This window comes from Vipera ursinii (genome assembly GCF_947247035.1).
Source record: "Vipera ursinii genome assembly, chromosome: 4".
In the NCBI taxonomy this organism is placed as follows: Eukaryota; Metazoa; Chordata; class Lepidosauria; order Squamata; family Viperidae; genus Vipera; species Vipera ursinii.
In genome coordinates, this window is record NC_139514.1 from 24,127,956 (window position 1) to 24,144,215 (window position 16,260).

General features: G+C 45.7%; 1 protein-coding gene across 2 annotated transcripts in view; it reads left to right on the forward strand.

Annotated features, from left to right (window-relative positions):
* FRY (FRY microtubule binding protein) overlaps positions 1-16,260 on the forward strand; it is a 169,122-nt gene that overhangs the window by 78,907 nt on the left and 73,955 nt on the right. For both annotated transcript variants that reach the window (XM_083362441.1, XM_083362442.1), the window contains exons 18-21: positions 1,860-2,115; positions 8,758-8,940; positions 11,054-11,140; positions 12,099-12,358. In XM_083362441.1, the coding sequence (XP_083218567.1) occupies positions 1,860-2,115; positions 8,758-8,940; positions 11,054-11,140; positions 12,099-12,358 (786 nt within the window). The remainder of the gene's footprint in view (positions 1-1,859; positions 2,116-8,757; positions 8,941-11,053; positions 11,141-12,098; positions 12,359-16,260) is intronic.

Below are 16,260 nucleotides of genomic sequence, written 5' to 3' on the forward strand. Positions count from 1 at the left end.
GTCATAATTTACCATTCCCTTTGTATATAAACAGCTGAAGAAAAATCTAAGGCATGTGTCAAATGTCAAATCAGTTACTCCAGTTCATTCCAAATTCTCTTTGTGATATCACATTACAAAGCTACAGGACAAGAAACAAACACTATTCTTTCTTTTAAATATTCTTGCTGGAATAAACTTGAACTATGAACCAGATAACAAATATTGCCATTATTGTTTATATACAAACTACCAACCATTGCTATTCAGAGTTTTTCTTCCTAACTCATTTTGTAGCAACCTCATTTAGTTTATTTGAGTAAAATAAAGCTAGTATGCAAATTCAGTTTTTTTTAATTAGTCTTCTTTCAGTATCTGCCTTCACATGCATCTTGCTTCCTTTTTCTAGAATTGGGAAGCTCTGATTTGTTTCTATTTCATAAAGGTCAAATGTCTTGCAGTTGTATCTCTGCATTCAGACACTGTGACAGTTTTGGTATATGATATTATGAAAAGAGTACTAGGTATGAGCTGGTAGAGTCAGTATCCAATTTCATTTCAATTAAATTAAATTACCAAAGGAAAGAATTATGAATGCTATGATAAATAAACCACATATTGTTTTAGTAAGGCATTTTTAAAGAAATTAATGACATCATCCTTGTTACGTTTGGAGGTAGAAGTGAAATATTTCCTGGCTTTTCAGTCTACAGCAGGGGTGTCAAACTCAATTTCATTGAGGGCCGCATCAGCATTACGGTTGCCCTCAGGGGACCGGGTGGGTATGGCCTGGGTGGGCGTGGCCTACTGGGTGGACGTGGCTAGAGTGTGTATGGCCTACTAGGTGGGCATGGCCAACTCTACATCGTTCGCATCAAGGGTGCCTATGGGGGCCTGGGCAGGAGTGGCACAGATCTGAGGGTCTCTGGCAGAAGGAGGGTCTCTGGGCCAGGGCCAAGGCAGTGGGGGCCGTTCCCTCACTGTTTCCAGGATGGCTTCGCGGGCCACATGAAACCACTTCGCGGGCCGGATCCGGCCTCCGGACCTTGTGTTTGACATGTCTGGTCTACAGTATTATAATCTCCTAATACAGAGCAGGTTATCTAGTACTTTCCAGATATCCTGAATTTTAACTCTGATCACCAGAATGGCCAAAAAGCAAGGAACTGTATGAATTAGAGTAGAAAACACATGACAGGCATCATGTTGTCTATATTCAAAAGTTAAAACAACTATAAAAATACTACTTTGTACCCTCCTATTCATGTCATACTGGAGATTAGGGGAGAAAATTATAGTTTAGATAGTTTAGATATCTTTGTAAAATTAAAATTTCAAAACTAACCAGAACTTAGTTGTAATAGACTGTAAAAAAATGGAGCAAATATTAATACTTTTTAAAACCAAGCTTGAATGGTAGCTTTCTTGATAGCCTGATTGTTATGAAGATGAATTAGTAACCTATATAACTAACTTGGTAATTTTGAAATCAGAATATTAAAAATATTGTACGTGTCTTGAGTGTTACTATACTGCTTTGTTTTGAAAATAAAAATATCTAACTGTCATGTATCTAAACTATACTTGAATTAAAATAAGATTAATTTTACGATATTATTTGCATTGTATTTTACTTCAAAATTAATTACTTTCTGATATGTTATTTCAAGAAAAGTTGAACATATAAACTTACTCAAATCTGCTCAGAAACAAATTCCATTATATGTTGTTATTATTAGAGATCCTAAAACTGTTGAGTGAGAAGAAATTTATAACATTAACAGTTAGTAGATCTATATGACTGTTACAAATAGATACTATGATTATTTTTGCTATAGAAGTTGCCCATAATTTGTCATTTCACATTTTTTTCCACATAGGCTTTCTATACATATGGATGATGAACTTCGGCACATTGCTCAGAATTCACTTCAAGGCCTACTAGTTGATTTTGTGGATTGGAGAGAGGACGTTCTTTTTGGTTTCACAAATTTTTTGTTGCGTGAAGTGAATGATGTGCATAATAGTCTCCTGGACACATCTTTAAAATTATTATTACAGTTGCTAACACAATGGAAGCTTACAATACACACTTCTGGGAAGACCAGTGAACAGACAAAAGTCAGATCTTCAGAGGTAAGATTCTAAAAGTAAAGATAACACTCCCTTCTTAACATGTTCCTTCACTTTACGGAATAGGAATACCATTCTGAATTTGGTAGACCTGTTTTTTTCAACAAGCATGGTAGCCTCCTACATACATACTTTCTAGGGAGCAAGTTCACAAAAATTTCGTGTAGAATTCCAACCTCCCTGAGAACAAGGTCTACAAATTTCATCACCATATAGAAAGGACAGGAAAGGTGCTTGAAGCCGCCAGTTTGTGTCCAAGTTCAGATATGCTCAAGTCCTACTAACAGCTAAAGAAAACAGAAAAATGCTTGATATCATATATATCTAACATGAAGGAAATATCTATTCCACATATGTTCTTATAATGATACTATGATACACACATGAAGGACTGTAACATATTTTTATATAATAATTAAATATTTTAATATAATTAAATATAATTTATGAACCTCTTGCTTCCCATGTATTGTTCATCACAGATAACTACAAAAGGTCTTTGTTGTGTATAAATAGAACAAGAACGGGCCTACAATGAGAGAAGAGCATTTCCTTGGAATTTCTATAATGTTACCACAAATAAACTTAAGAGTGGGAAAAACAGTAAAATATTTTATAAATAGATTATAAATAAATGTTTTATAAATAGATTACAAGCTAGTACCCTCAAATGCCCTATAAATTGACCTTGTTTTCTTCCAATTAATTCCTTCTGCAATTATATATATTTGTCCCAACCATGCTTTGTTCAACCAACAGGGAAAGGAAACACAACTAGGTGTTTTCAGAGGAGGTTTCTTACTGAGTGTTTGCATTATTTGTTGTTTGAATTTTGCTTCGTTCAATAGGTTATTCTACATACGTATTCTGAAATTGATTTTGTTGGATAGCATCTCTATAATAGTAATTATTTGGCAGAAGAAGAATTAGCCAGATTAGATGAAGTACATGATTTGGCCATTTATGTAATTCAAACTTATGTTAAAATTTAAGAAGTATGTGAAATGTCTTTACAAAGACAAACGCGAGACCGTAGGCAAAGGTTCATAAGTTTATTCGGTTCAGCTCCCGGCAGCTGACTGTCAAAACAATCCGGGTTTATATAGGGAACTGTCAAATAACATAACCAATCAGGTAACAGTATTTTTCCCGCCGCTCGGAGAACGGCCAATCGACGAGCGGCACTTTGACAGCTCGGCGGCTGTCAGGGAATTCCTCTCAGCTGAGCGCTTAGCTCAGTTCGGAGGACCAAATTGTTCCGGGAACTGTCAAATCCGGCGCGTGCGTGTTTGGCCCCAGCAGCCCTCTTGACAGCTGTCATCGGGAATGGCGGCCGGCGGGGCGGTGCGCATGCGTTGTCGCTTCGGGCAGCCATTTGACAGCTGTCAACTGTCAAATGCCTGCCGGCCCGGCTTTTTACTTGCGACGTGGAAACCCTCGGTTTCCAGATATGATTCACCCCCTTTCCCCCCCCCTGAACAGGTATGTTATTCGTAACAACAATCGAACGTTTTAAACAAGTATTGTTAACAGGGGTTTTGGCAGTTGGCGGGTTTCCCTTCCATTCAAAGTCCGCGAGGTATGCGGGGGGTCTTCTGGCTCGGCTGGACCGTCGGAGGCAGGGGGTGCTTCCTTCGGGTTGCGAAGCTGGAGGAGTTATTTCTGGGTGGAATTCGGCAGGCGGTTGTGGGTCCTGGGGAGGGAAAAATTCATCGGGTCCGGGGGTGTCGGCTGGCGCAGGCTCACCCAGAATCGGTTGCAGAGGGGGGTTGGGGGGTGACCTGGGTCGGAGCTGATCTGTGTGTCTGTGTTGCGTAAGTCCTGTCCCAGTGTCCACTGTATATGACAATGGTCCTGTTTGGTCCAGGATAACCCCCTGAACCCACTTATCCCTTCCCCCATAATCTCGAGACCAAACATTTTGACCCTTGGAGAATGTTTTTGGCTGGGCGTTCGGTGTCAATTCGGCTGCCGGTCTGTCGGGGTGGAGTCTGTCGAGCCTTGTCAACAGGCGGTGACCCCATCGAAGTTCGGCCGGACTTTTGCCGGTGGAGGTGCAAGGCGTAGCGTGGTGGGCTAAGAGAAATTGTGCCAAGCGACGGTGCCAGTTCCCCGTGATGATTCTTTTGAGGGCGTCTTTGGTGGTCCTCACCATAACCTCCGCAAGGCCATTGGACGATGGGTGGAAGGGAGCCGATGTCGAGTGCCTAATACAATTGCTCCTCGTGAAGATCTGAAAGTCATGAGAAGTAAATTGAGGGCCATTGTCTGATATAATAACGTCGGGGAGGCCGTGTGTTGCGAAGATTCCCCTGAGGGCTTGGATGGTTGCGGCAGACGTTGTGCTGTGAACCGGGAGAACCTCCAGCCACTTGGAATAACTGTCTACAACTATGAGGAAGACCTGCCCTTGGAAAAGTCCGGCATAATCAATGTGGATGCGGGACCAGGGGTTTTTTGTGAGTTCCCATTTGTGAATTGGAGCTCTGGGTTGGAGTGGGCGGGATTCCTGGCACAAATAGCAACCAGCGATGTGTTTTTCTATGTCTTGGTCTATTCCCGGCCACCAGATGTAGCTGCGGGCCAGGGCTTTTGTTTTTACGATGCCAGGGTGGCCCTCATGTAATGTGTGCAGTACCTTTGGTCTGTGTTTGAGTGGTACGATTACCCTGCACCCCCAGAGTAAACATCCCAAGTGTGACGTTAATTCATTTTGCCTAGAGAAGTATGGCTGAAGTTCTGTGCCTGGACAGGAGGTTTGCCAGCCAGTGTGTACCCACGCTAACACTCTGCTAAGTGTTTTGTCTTGGGATGTTGCGGCAGCGATGTCATTCGCTGTCAGTGGGCATTCCAGGAGTTCTTGAATAGCTAAGATGTTGCTCGCTGGGGCCGGGTCTGGTTCTGTGTGGGGTAGGGGCAATCTGCTGAGGCCGTCAGCGTGACACATTTGGTGTCCTGGCTTGTATACTAGTTGGTAGGAATATGCTGCGAGGAATGTTGTCCAGCGCAACATCCTGGGGGATAAGATTTGGGGGGTTTGACGGTCCCAGGTGAATAGTCCTAACAGTGGCTTGTGATCTGTGTAAATCACAAAGGGGCGGCCGTAAAGGTAATCATGAAATTTTTTTATTCCCGCCACAATTGCCAGGGCTTCCTTATCTATCTGGGCATAGTTTCTTTCCGTTTTGGAAAGAGTTCTGGAATAATATGCCACCGGGGCTTGGGTGCCATCGCTGTCTAAATGGCTTAAAACTGCTCCGATCCCGTATGGGGATGCGTCGCAGGCTATGCAGAGAGGTTTGTCTTCTTTGTAGTGGGAAATAGTGGCGTTGCTGGAAAGCATTTGTTTGAGTGATTTGAAACTGTTTTCATGGGCTGTTGTCCACTGCCAGGCTGCCCCTTTATCGAGCAGCCTGTGGAGGGGTTCTGCGATAGTTGCCTTCCCTGGCAGGAAGGCATGATAAAAATTTAAAAGTCCAAGGAAAGCTTGGAGCTCGGTTTTATTTTTAGGGGTAGGGGCGGCTTTGATAGCAAGGATTTTTGAGTTGGTGGGGTGGATTCCTTGTGAATCAATTTTGTAGCCTAAGAAATCTGCGGATGGGACGCCTATGGAACATTTTTCACGTTTGAGTTTAAGCCCCGCTTTCCTAAATCTCGATAATACTTGTAGCCTGTTTGCTAAGTTGTTTTCTGATTCCCCTGCGATGAGTATGTCATCGAAATAGGGGCAGACACCTGGGATTCCTTTTAAGGTTTTTTCCATGACTTCCTGGAAGATACCAGGAGCCACTGAGATGCCGAATTGGAGGCGGTTTACTTTGAAAGCGCCTCGGTGTGTGACAATGGTTTGGGCTTCAGCTGTTTCCTGGGTGACAGGTAGCTGAAGGAAGGCATGCGCTAGGTCGAGTTTGGCAAATATTGAGCCGGACCCTATCTCTGACAGCACGTCTCTGACTGCAGGTACTGGGTATGCATGGGGATTTAATGCGCGATTTAGAGTTGCTTTATAATCTGCGCATATTCTCACATCCCCATTCGGTTTAACTGGTGTTACTATGGGAGTTTCCCAGGTTCCCCCGTCTGTTGGTTCTAGGACTCCAAGGCTGACTAAACGGTCTAATTCGGCCTCGATTTTTTGTTTCAGCGCAAAAGGGACCCTTCTTGCCTTGATGCGGATGGGACCTACCTCAGGTTTTAATTTGAGGTCTATAGGGGTGCCAGTATATTTGCCAAGCGTTCCGTCGAAAACATCCGCGAACGCCTGGCAGACCTGTTCTAATGTTCGGGATTGTATGCGGTTGGTGCCCTCCAGGTGGATGCCCAGAGCCTCGAACCAGTCTAACCCGATGAGGGTGGTCCTGGGTGCCTCAGTAATCTGGATCGTTAAGTGCCCAAGGAATTTTTTGTATTCTACTTTTACTTGTGCCTGCCCCTTTAACTGGATAGCGGCCCCTTGGAAATCTGCGAGGAGTATTTTGGAGAGCTGCAGGGGGATACGGCGTCTATTTTTAAAACCAATTTTTTTGAGAGTGTCCCAAGACATTATTGAAACAGAGGAACCAGAGTCGACCTCCATTTCGCAGGGCACCCCTTGAATTTTAACCCAGATCTTAATTTTGGGTTGTAAATGGTGGATGGTCGAGATTTTTTGTTTGGCCCGAATGGACAACACTGAGGGCTGGGGAATTTCTTTGGCGGGGGAAGGGACCTTGGTCCTACCTGCCGGAATTTCCTCAAGCTCGTGGAGGGTTTCCCGGTTCAAACTGCGGCACGCGGAGCGAATGTGCCCGGTCTTCCCGCGTCCGTGGCACTTGGCATTTCTGAAACGGCATGTGGCTCTGGCGTGAGCCCCGCCGCAGCTGGCACACTTCGGTTTTGGGCCTGTGGAGGTGGGTCTTGGGCCAGGACCGGCTGGCTTGAATGGCCTGCGGTTCTTTCCGTGGTCGGCGCTCATTTTGCTGAAGCGGGACATGATGTCGTCGACGCCGGTGTAGGTCTCTGGTTACTCGTCGTCCAGTTCCCCGGCGTGGTGGACTGACCCGGCTGGGCTGCTTCTGAACACCGGGGAGCCCTCACGGTGGCTGTCTTCGTAGGCCATGATCTCTAATGTGAGTTGAGCGAGGTCCATCGTGGGTCTGGCTACCAATTTCCGCTGGAGCCGCTCGTTAGAGAGACCGGCGATAACCTGATCTCTGATGCGGTCTTCCGGGTCGGGAAATTGGCACCTGCGGGCAGCGTGACGTACCCCAGCGATGAAGGCTGTGGTTGTTTCTCCCGGTTGCTGGCGGCGGCGGGCGAAATGGAGGCGCCAATACAGCTCAGACTGACGGGGCATGAAGTGCTTGCTGAGGCGGTCGGTCAGCACGGCGTATGGGACGGTCGCGATGGGGTCTGGGCTGCAGAGCCCTACGGCGATGTCGTAGACAGCGGGCCCGCTGAGACACAGGAGGGCTGCAGCTTTGTGGCGGTCCTCCGTTATCTTGTTGACAACGAGGTAGCCTTCAATTTGTCCCCAGTGCGACTCCTATCCCTCGGGATGGCGGACGTCGAATTCTCTGACGTGACCTAAATTTGCCATGGGTCTGGGTCCACAGTACTGTTCAAGCTGCCGAAGGGTTCCTTTGCCCTCAAAGTGGCTTCAGCAGTGACTTGTCAGCGAGAGGGATCGGAACTCCTTCGCGGTGACTTAGCTCAGCAGGCAGCTCTATAGTACCGGGATCCCATCCTCGTCGCCAGGTGAAATGTCTTTACAAAGACAAACGCGAGACCGTAGGCAAAGGTTCATAAGTTTATTCGGTTCAGCTCCCGGCAGCTGACTGTCAAAACAATCCGGGTTTATATAGGGAACTGTCAAATAACATAACCAATCAGGTAACAGTATTTTTCCCGCCGCTCGGAGAACGGCCAATCGACGAGCGGCACTTTGACAGCTCGGCGGCTGTCAGGGAATTCCTCTCAGCTGAGCGCTTAGCTCAGTTCGGAGGACCAAATTGTGAACTGCGGATTTGACAGTTCCGGGAACTGTCAAATCCGGCGCGTGCGTGTTTGGCCCCGGCAGCCCTCTTGACAGCTGTCATCGGGAATGGCGGCCGGCGGGGCGGTGCGCATGCGTTGTCGCTTCAGGCAGCCATTTGACAGCTGTCAACTGTCAAATGCCTGCCGGCCCGGCTTTTTACTTGCAACTTGGAAACCCTCGGTTTCCAGATATGATTCAGTATGGATGATGGGCTTTGAATACTGAGTATTTCCCCATGTTATAGACTTGCTTTAAAGATGTCTGAGATTCTCTTTTTGTGCTTATTGTAATTTTAACTAGTAGCAGGAAACATACCATTTTTTGTTATGAAAATCCAGTTATGGCTGAAATCAAATGTCAATGTTACTTACACATACTGTGCACCACACGGTAATCAAATCAAAATCTTTATTACAGTCAAAAACCAGCATAACACAGGGTAATGCTTTTGAAATATAAGAATGAAAAGTAGTTATTATTTCAGTGAATAGGGAGATGTACAACTCAATGCCTTTTTGTTTCTATTTCAAATTTTACAGTTCAAATTATATATTTTTCTATATTAGAACAGTCTAAAGACTAAAACTTGGAACATATTTGGATGAGTTAATAAATGCTTTATATTGCAGCTGATAGCAAATGGATCCAGTCAAAGGACCCAGGCTGAACGAAGTTCTTATTCAAATGTACTGCATGCTGTTGAAGGTTTTGCACTGGTATTACTCTGCAGTTTCCAAGTTGCCACACGTAAACTGGCAGTTTTAATTCTCAGAGAGGTCCGTGCTTTATTTCATGCACTAGGACAAGCAGAGGTATGGCTTTCTTTCCTGTCTCATGAGTTTGATTTTCCCCAACAATGTAATTTTGCTTTATCAGTTTGGACTGAAGTTTAATTCATGTTTGCTTAAAAGTTAATCCCTACCAAGATCGATAACCAATAAATTTTGCTTTTAGGTTCCTCTAGTTTTCATTCCTCTGTTGTGGATGTGAGAGTTAGTGAGCTGAGTGCCAAATCAGCTATGACAACAAAGGATATGTGATTTATATTTAGAGTTCTAAAAGTATAAATTATAGCTATAAAAGGTTCAGATTAGGACCACCTGGCAGGGCAAGAAGGTTAGTTATTTCTAAATGCATCACATTTCTGATCAAGATTCATTTCTTAAAACCCCAGCAGGGAAAATGTGCAGGGACCATATGGATATCAATTCCATGGGGAATCTGAATATTGCATTTTAAATTAGTTTGATTTTAATCATTTAATTTATGATTAAAGTAGAAAACATATTGAATAGCACATCAGAGAATGTTAAAACCTATTATAAACACCAAGAAATTTCCTGAACTCTTTACATTAAACTATTGAGGTTTCCAAACTAAAATGAGTATCTGATAACAAGAATAATGGGAAGAAATATTACAAATTTTCCAGAAATATCTGTCAGTTAAGATACCTTCTGAGTTGCAAGAAAATGAGCTAGGAGATGGGTTGTTAAGTCAACTTGCTATTGTGAAGAAGAGGCAACATAGCGGAGAGGGTGTTTTTGTTTCTTTTTATAAGTTGGAGCAGAGTCTATTTTTGCAGATGTTATTAAAGCTACCTTTGAACAGTGAAAATACCAAAACTATACTGCATGCTTTCGAATTTTATTCCTTACATGAGAAGGCCTTTTTCAATCTTAATAAGGGACTACACAAGTTTAAAGGTGATTTGCTCACTGCTTGAAATCATCTCTCCTGCTTCCCATTGTCTATTTTACCCAGCTAATTTTTTTTCAGGTCCAGAAATAGTGTAATATTGATTTTTGAACTGAGCTGGTTTTGGGGAAGGGGCATTGGTATTAAGACAGTTTACTTATATTAAGACCAAGTCACCAAGTGTCCCGTCTGATATGAGATGCAGCAAAAAAATTATTTCTTCATACATCGCAGTTAGTATTTTTATAACATACGACATCAGGAAAACCCAGGTGGCAGTGTGGCCTTAGTAGAGTAGAGCAGTACTTCTCAACTTTTGCAATCTAAGCTGCAGGAACTTCAGCTCCCACTGGCTGGGGAATCATGACAGTTGACCTCAAAATATTCTAAAGTTGCCAAGGTTGAGAATGACCAGAATAGAGGTTACTAATTCCTATTTGTCAACTATAAGATCATAGAGATTGTATTCCTAGTTTGTTACCCTACATTAATTGTTAAAGAAAGCTCAAAATAGTCTGTCTTCATGCCATTGGAATGTCTTAGAAAAAAGTAATTTACTTTTTCAGACTTAAGTCATATAGAATTTTCTGGTAAACACAGAATATCACATTGCTGTGATTATGGTATTAATTGGTGCCATATTTATATAACTGTTGAAACTTCTGAAAGGGAGTATTTTAACAGATTTGATTAAGACATCGCATCACATGAGATTTAGTATGTAATTACTGGGTATGGTATCTCTTTTACTTTTATCACTTGCAGAAACATGAATAAAATTCAACAAACAAGGTAGGGCAGTTTATTTCTTTCCTTCCCAGCATTACTGGAATAGCTGGAATTCATAAGGAAAAGTTTCAGTTTCTGCCAAAGGAATGTTTTGTAGCTGCTCATAATGTAATTCCAAATGCTCTGGGAAAGTAGAGATAAACTTCACTACTGCATTCTTTCTAGAGAATACATGCATAAATATAAGTATGTGCTTGCTAAAACTGTAAATAAAGTGATAGTGTTTTGCCCTAAAATAAGTGTTTACTTACTTTTGATAATTTGATGATTCTTATTAATATAATTTGTGTGAGATTAAGATTATTCATCTTTTACCTCACAAAATGCCCCCCCCCCATTGAGTATATGTGAGTGTGGGTGTTTCCACATCAGAGGGAAAGAGAGAGAGAGAATTCATAATTTCCACACAATTAATTATTGCTACCTTCATGTGTACAGGACGATGATAGACCTATGATTGATGTTATGGACCAGCTAAGTTCTTCTATTCTAGAAAGTTTTATTCATGTGGCAGTTTCTGACTCAGTAAGTAATTTCTCATCAATAACAATATATACGCACCAAATAAATATTGTAGCCTGCAATTATTATTGTATAGATTTTTCAATTTTAGCAGAAAATCAAACATCTAATAGCAATTTTAACTACAGGTATTTCTTGATTTACAATCAGTTGTTTAATGATCATTTTATGATTTGAAATAAGCCATTTTCAACTGATTCTTATTCTTTATCATTCTTAAGTTATGACTATTGCACCACCACCTCTGCAATCTCTGATTATATTTTAAGCTCTTGGCAACTGGTTTGCAATTATAACCAGTGTTTTTGCTCTTAGCCACATAACTATGATGGGACTTTTTGCTGTTTTCTGGCAAAAAAAACCCCACAACCCATTAAACATGCTGGATTCACTTAATGACCACATGATTCACTTAACAGCAATGATGATTTGCTATGATCATTAAACATTTTGTAAAATCAAGTCCAGTCATATGATGCCTTGACTTATGACCACAACTTATGACCAAAATTCCAGGCTCCATAGTGGTCGTAAGAACCAGATTCAGCTCTGTTATCTACTAGGTTTATCCTGTTAATTTAATGCACTTCATCTTCTCACTAGAACAGACTTTCTGCTCGTTGGTTTTAATATAAATGAACAGACCTTGAGTAAGTTAACAAAGTAAATGAACTAAGAAACATTCCTCGAATGGATCTTGATAAAGACAAACTGTTCTGCATGTGAATGTTGAACAAACAGATGCAATAAACAGAACAAAAAAAATGTAAATAAATCAGGAATGGAATGCTGAATCGGCAAAATGTAGTGTCAATTCTATATATGTTAGAGAATCCATCCCAGTAGAGAAGAGCCTTGTCATCAGACATGAGGCCTGGATATCTGGCAGAGCTTTGTACCAAAGAAAATATGAAACATAGATGATTTTCTGAGATATCATTCTTTTCATTTCTTTTCACAGACAACGTTACCATTAACACATAATGTGGATTTGCAATGGCTGGTAGAATGGAATGCAGTACTTGTTAATAGCCATTATGATGTAAAAAGCCCTTCCCATGTCTGGATATTTGCGCAGTCAGTCAAAGATCCTTGGGTTCTCTGCCTTTTCAGTTTTCTTAGGCAAGAGAACTTACCAAAGCATTGTCCTACAGCTCTTAGCTATGCTTGGCCTTATGCATTTACAAGGCTACAGCTAGTGATGCCTTTGGTTGATCCAAAGTAAGTTTAATTAATGTTGCAATGCTAACCTGTTTTCAAACTTAGATTTATTTATTTATTTTTCACATTTTTGAACCGCCTATTTCTCTCAGAGAAGTTACTTTGTTAGATATGTTTGATTACTTTTTAAAGAATAAACCTAACAAGTATATATGAGAATTATGTATTTGTAAAAGTAGAAAAATAGGGACCACTACGGTGGGAAGGTAACAGCGTTCCGTGCGCCTTTGGCGTCTAGTCATGCCGGCCACATGACCACGGAGACGTCCTCGGACAAGCGCTGGCTCTTCGGCTTTGAAACGGAGATGAGCACCGGCCCCTAGAGTCGGAATCGACTAGCACGCATGTGCGGGGGAACCTTTACCTTTACCTTAAACATTAATTATATTTTAAGGAGTCTGCATGATCTATTTAAGGTATTGTAGCTGGACTTCAAGCTCTTGTTTTAATATTCTTTGCCTCCCCTGGTCTCTTAATCTTTTGGTTTTACCTGTAGGTGAATTGACGTGTCATAGATCGATTTACAAATTTAAAATTAACAATTTAAAAAACCAAACTGAATAATGTTCAGTTGCTGTGCCCACTATTATGTACTTTGAAAAATGTCTTTTATAGATCAGATCTATATAAAATGCTAAGCCAAGTTATTTGTTTTGTGTTATGCTTAGGGTGTTATGGCTCATTCAATAAAGTGTAGCTCAGTGATATGAAGCTAGTTACTGAGTTAGATGATCTGTCTATCTTGTTTGCTATTAACCAGCTGTTACTCTCTTAAGATTTCAGAATGAAACATCTACCGTATATACTTGAGTATAAGCCGACTCGAGTATAAGCCGAGACCCCCAATTTCACCCCCAAAAACTGGAAAAAGTTATTGACTCGAGTATAAGCCGATCCGCCGTTCTGCAAGCCTCTGCCGCCAGCAGAGGCTCGATCCGCCATTTTGCAAGCCTGAATACACAGGAATACCCTGTGTAGCCGCGGCTCGTCGGCAGGTCTCCGTTCCTCCTGCCGACCTTTGGGGAGGTTTGGGCGCCTCCCCAAACCTCCCCAAACCTCGGCAGGTCTCCGTTCCTGTTTGGGGAGGTTTGGGCGCCTCCCCAAACCTCCCCAAACCTCGGCAGGTCTCCGTTCCTCCGCGCAGACCTGCCGACCTTTGGGGAGGTTTGGGCGCCTCCCCAAACGTCCCCAAACCTCGGCAGGTCTCCGTTCCTGTTTGGGGAGGTTTGGGCGCCTCCCCAAACGTCCCCAAACCTCGGCAGGTCTCCGTTCCTGTTTGGGGAGGTTTGGGCGCCTCCCCAAACGTCCCCAAACCTCGGCAGGTCTCCGTTCCTCCGCGCAGACCTGCCGACCTTTGGGGAGGTTTGGGCGCCTCCCCAAACGTCCCCAAACCTCGGCAGGTCTCCGTTCCTGTTTGGGGAGGTTTGGGCGCCTCCCCAAACGTCCCCAAACCTCGGCAGGTCTCCGTTCCTCCGTGCAGACCTGCCGACCTTTGGGGAAGTTTGGGCGCCTCCCCAAACGTCCCCAAACCTCGGCAGGTCTCCGTTCCTGTTTGGGGAGGTTTGGGCGCCTCCCCAAACCTCCCCAAACCTCGGCAGGTCTCCGTTCCTGTTTGGGGAGGTTTGGGAGCCTCCCCAAACCTCCCCAAACCTCGGCAGGTCTCCGTTCCTCCGCGCAGACCTGCCGACCTTTGGGGAGGTTTGGGCGCCTCCCCAAACGTCCCCAAACCTCGGCAGGTCTCCGTTCCTGTTTGGGGAGGTTTGGGCGCCTCCCCAAACGTCCCCAAACCTCGGCAGGTCTCCGTTCCTGTTTGGGGAGGTTTGGGCGCCTCCCCAAACGTCCCCAAACCTCGGCAGGTCTCCGTTCCTCCGCGCAGACCTGCCGACCTTTGGGGAGGTTTGGGCGCCTCCCCAAACGTCCCCAAACCTCGGCAGGTCTCCGTTCCTGTTTGGGGAGGTTTGGGCGCCTCCCCAAACCTCCCCAAACCTCGGCAGGTCTCCGTTCCTCCGCGCAGACCTGCCGAGGTTTGGGGAGGTTTGGGGAGGCGCCCAAACCTCCCCAAAAGTCGGCAGGAAGAACGGAGACCTGCCGAGGTTTGGGGAGGTTTGGGGAGGCGCCCAAACCTCCCCAAAGGTCGGCAGGTCTGCGCGGAGGAACGGAGACCTGCCGAGGTTTGGGGAGGTTTGGGGAGGCGCCCAAACCTCCCCAAACAGGAACGGAGACCTGCCGAGGTTTGGGGAGGTTTGGGGAGGCGCCCAAACCTCCCCAAACAGGAACGGAGACCTGCCGAGGTTTGGGGAGGTTTGGGGAGGCGCCCAAACCTCCCCAAACGTCGGCAGGTCTGCGCGGAGGAACGGAGACCTGCCGAGGTTTGGGGAGGTTTGGGGAGGCGCCCAAACCTCCCCAAACAGGAACGGAGACCTGCCGAGGTTTGGGGACGTTTGGGGAGGCGCCCAAACCTCCACAAACAGGAACGGAGACCTGCCGAGGTTTGGGGACGTTTGGGGAGGCGCCCAAACCTCCCCAAAGGTCGGCAGGTCTGCGCGGAGGAACGGAGACCTGCCGAGGTTTGGGGACGTTTGGGGAGGCGCCCAAACCTCCCCAAACAGGAACGGAGACCTGCCGAGGTTTGGGGACGTTTGGGGAGGCGCCCAAACCTCCCCAAAGGTCGGCAGGTCTGCGCGGAGGAACGGAGACCTGCCGAGGTTTGGGGAGGCGCCCAAACCTCCCCAAACAGGAACGGAGACCTGCCGAGGTTTGGGGACGTTTGGGGAGGCGCCCAAACCTCCCCAAAGGTCGGCAGGTCTGCGCAGAGGAACGGAGACCTGCCGAGGTTTGGGGAGGCGCCCAAACCTCCCCAAACAGGAACGGAGACCTGCCAAGGTTTGGGGAGGTTTGGGGAGGCGCCCAAACCTCCCCAAACAGGAACGGAGACCTGCCGAGGTTTGGGGAGGTTTGGGGAGGCGCCCAAACCTCCCCAAACGTCGGCAGGTCTGCGCGGAGGAACGGAGACCTGCTGAGGTTTGGGGAGGTTTGGGGAGGCGCCCAAACCTCCCCAAACAGGAACGGAGACCTGCCGAGGTTTGGGGAGGTTTGGGGAGGCGCCCAAACCTCCCCAAACAGGAACGGAGACCTGGGGAGGTTTGGGGAGGCGCCCAAACCTTCCCAAACGTCGGCAGGTCTGCGCGGAGGAACGGAGACCTGCCGAGGTTTGGGGAGGCGCCCAAACCTCCCCAAAGGTCGGCAGGAGGAACGGAGACCTGCCGAGGTTTGGGGAGGTTTGGGGAGGCGCCCAAACCTCCCCAAAGGTCGGCAGGAGGAACGGAGACCTGCCGAGGTTTGGGGAGGTTTGGGGAGGCGCCCAAACCTCCCCAAAGGTCGGCAGGAGGAACGGAGACCTGCCGAGGTTTGGGGAGGTTTGGGGAGGCGCCCAAACCTCCCCAAACGTCGGCAGGTCTGCGCGGAGGAACGGAGACCTGCCGAGGTTTGGGGAGACGCCCAAACCTCCCCAAACGTCGGCAAGTCTCCGTTCCTCCGCGCCCTGCCTGCCTGCTTCTTTCTGCTGCGGAAAGAAGCAGGCAGGCAAGGCGCGGAGTTTGGGGAGGTGCGCGCGCACCTCCCCAAACCTCCCCAAACTTCGGCAGGTCTCGGACGGCGGTGGCTTGGGAGAGGTGCGGGCGATCCCGGAAGCACCAAAGCCTCGGCCGCGCACAAGTCCTCGGTAAGTTTTTTTTGTTGACTGGAGTATAAGCCGAAGTGGAATTTTTCAGCCCAAAAAGTGGGCTGAAAAATTCGGCTTATACTCAAGTATATACGGTAATTTGCTGTTGATTCAATCTTTTAAATGAATTTTGTTTTATATCTGGGTTGAACTCAAAGTCTTAATTTCCTTCTCTTTTTCT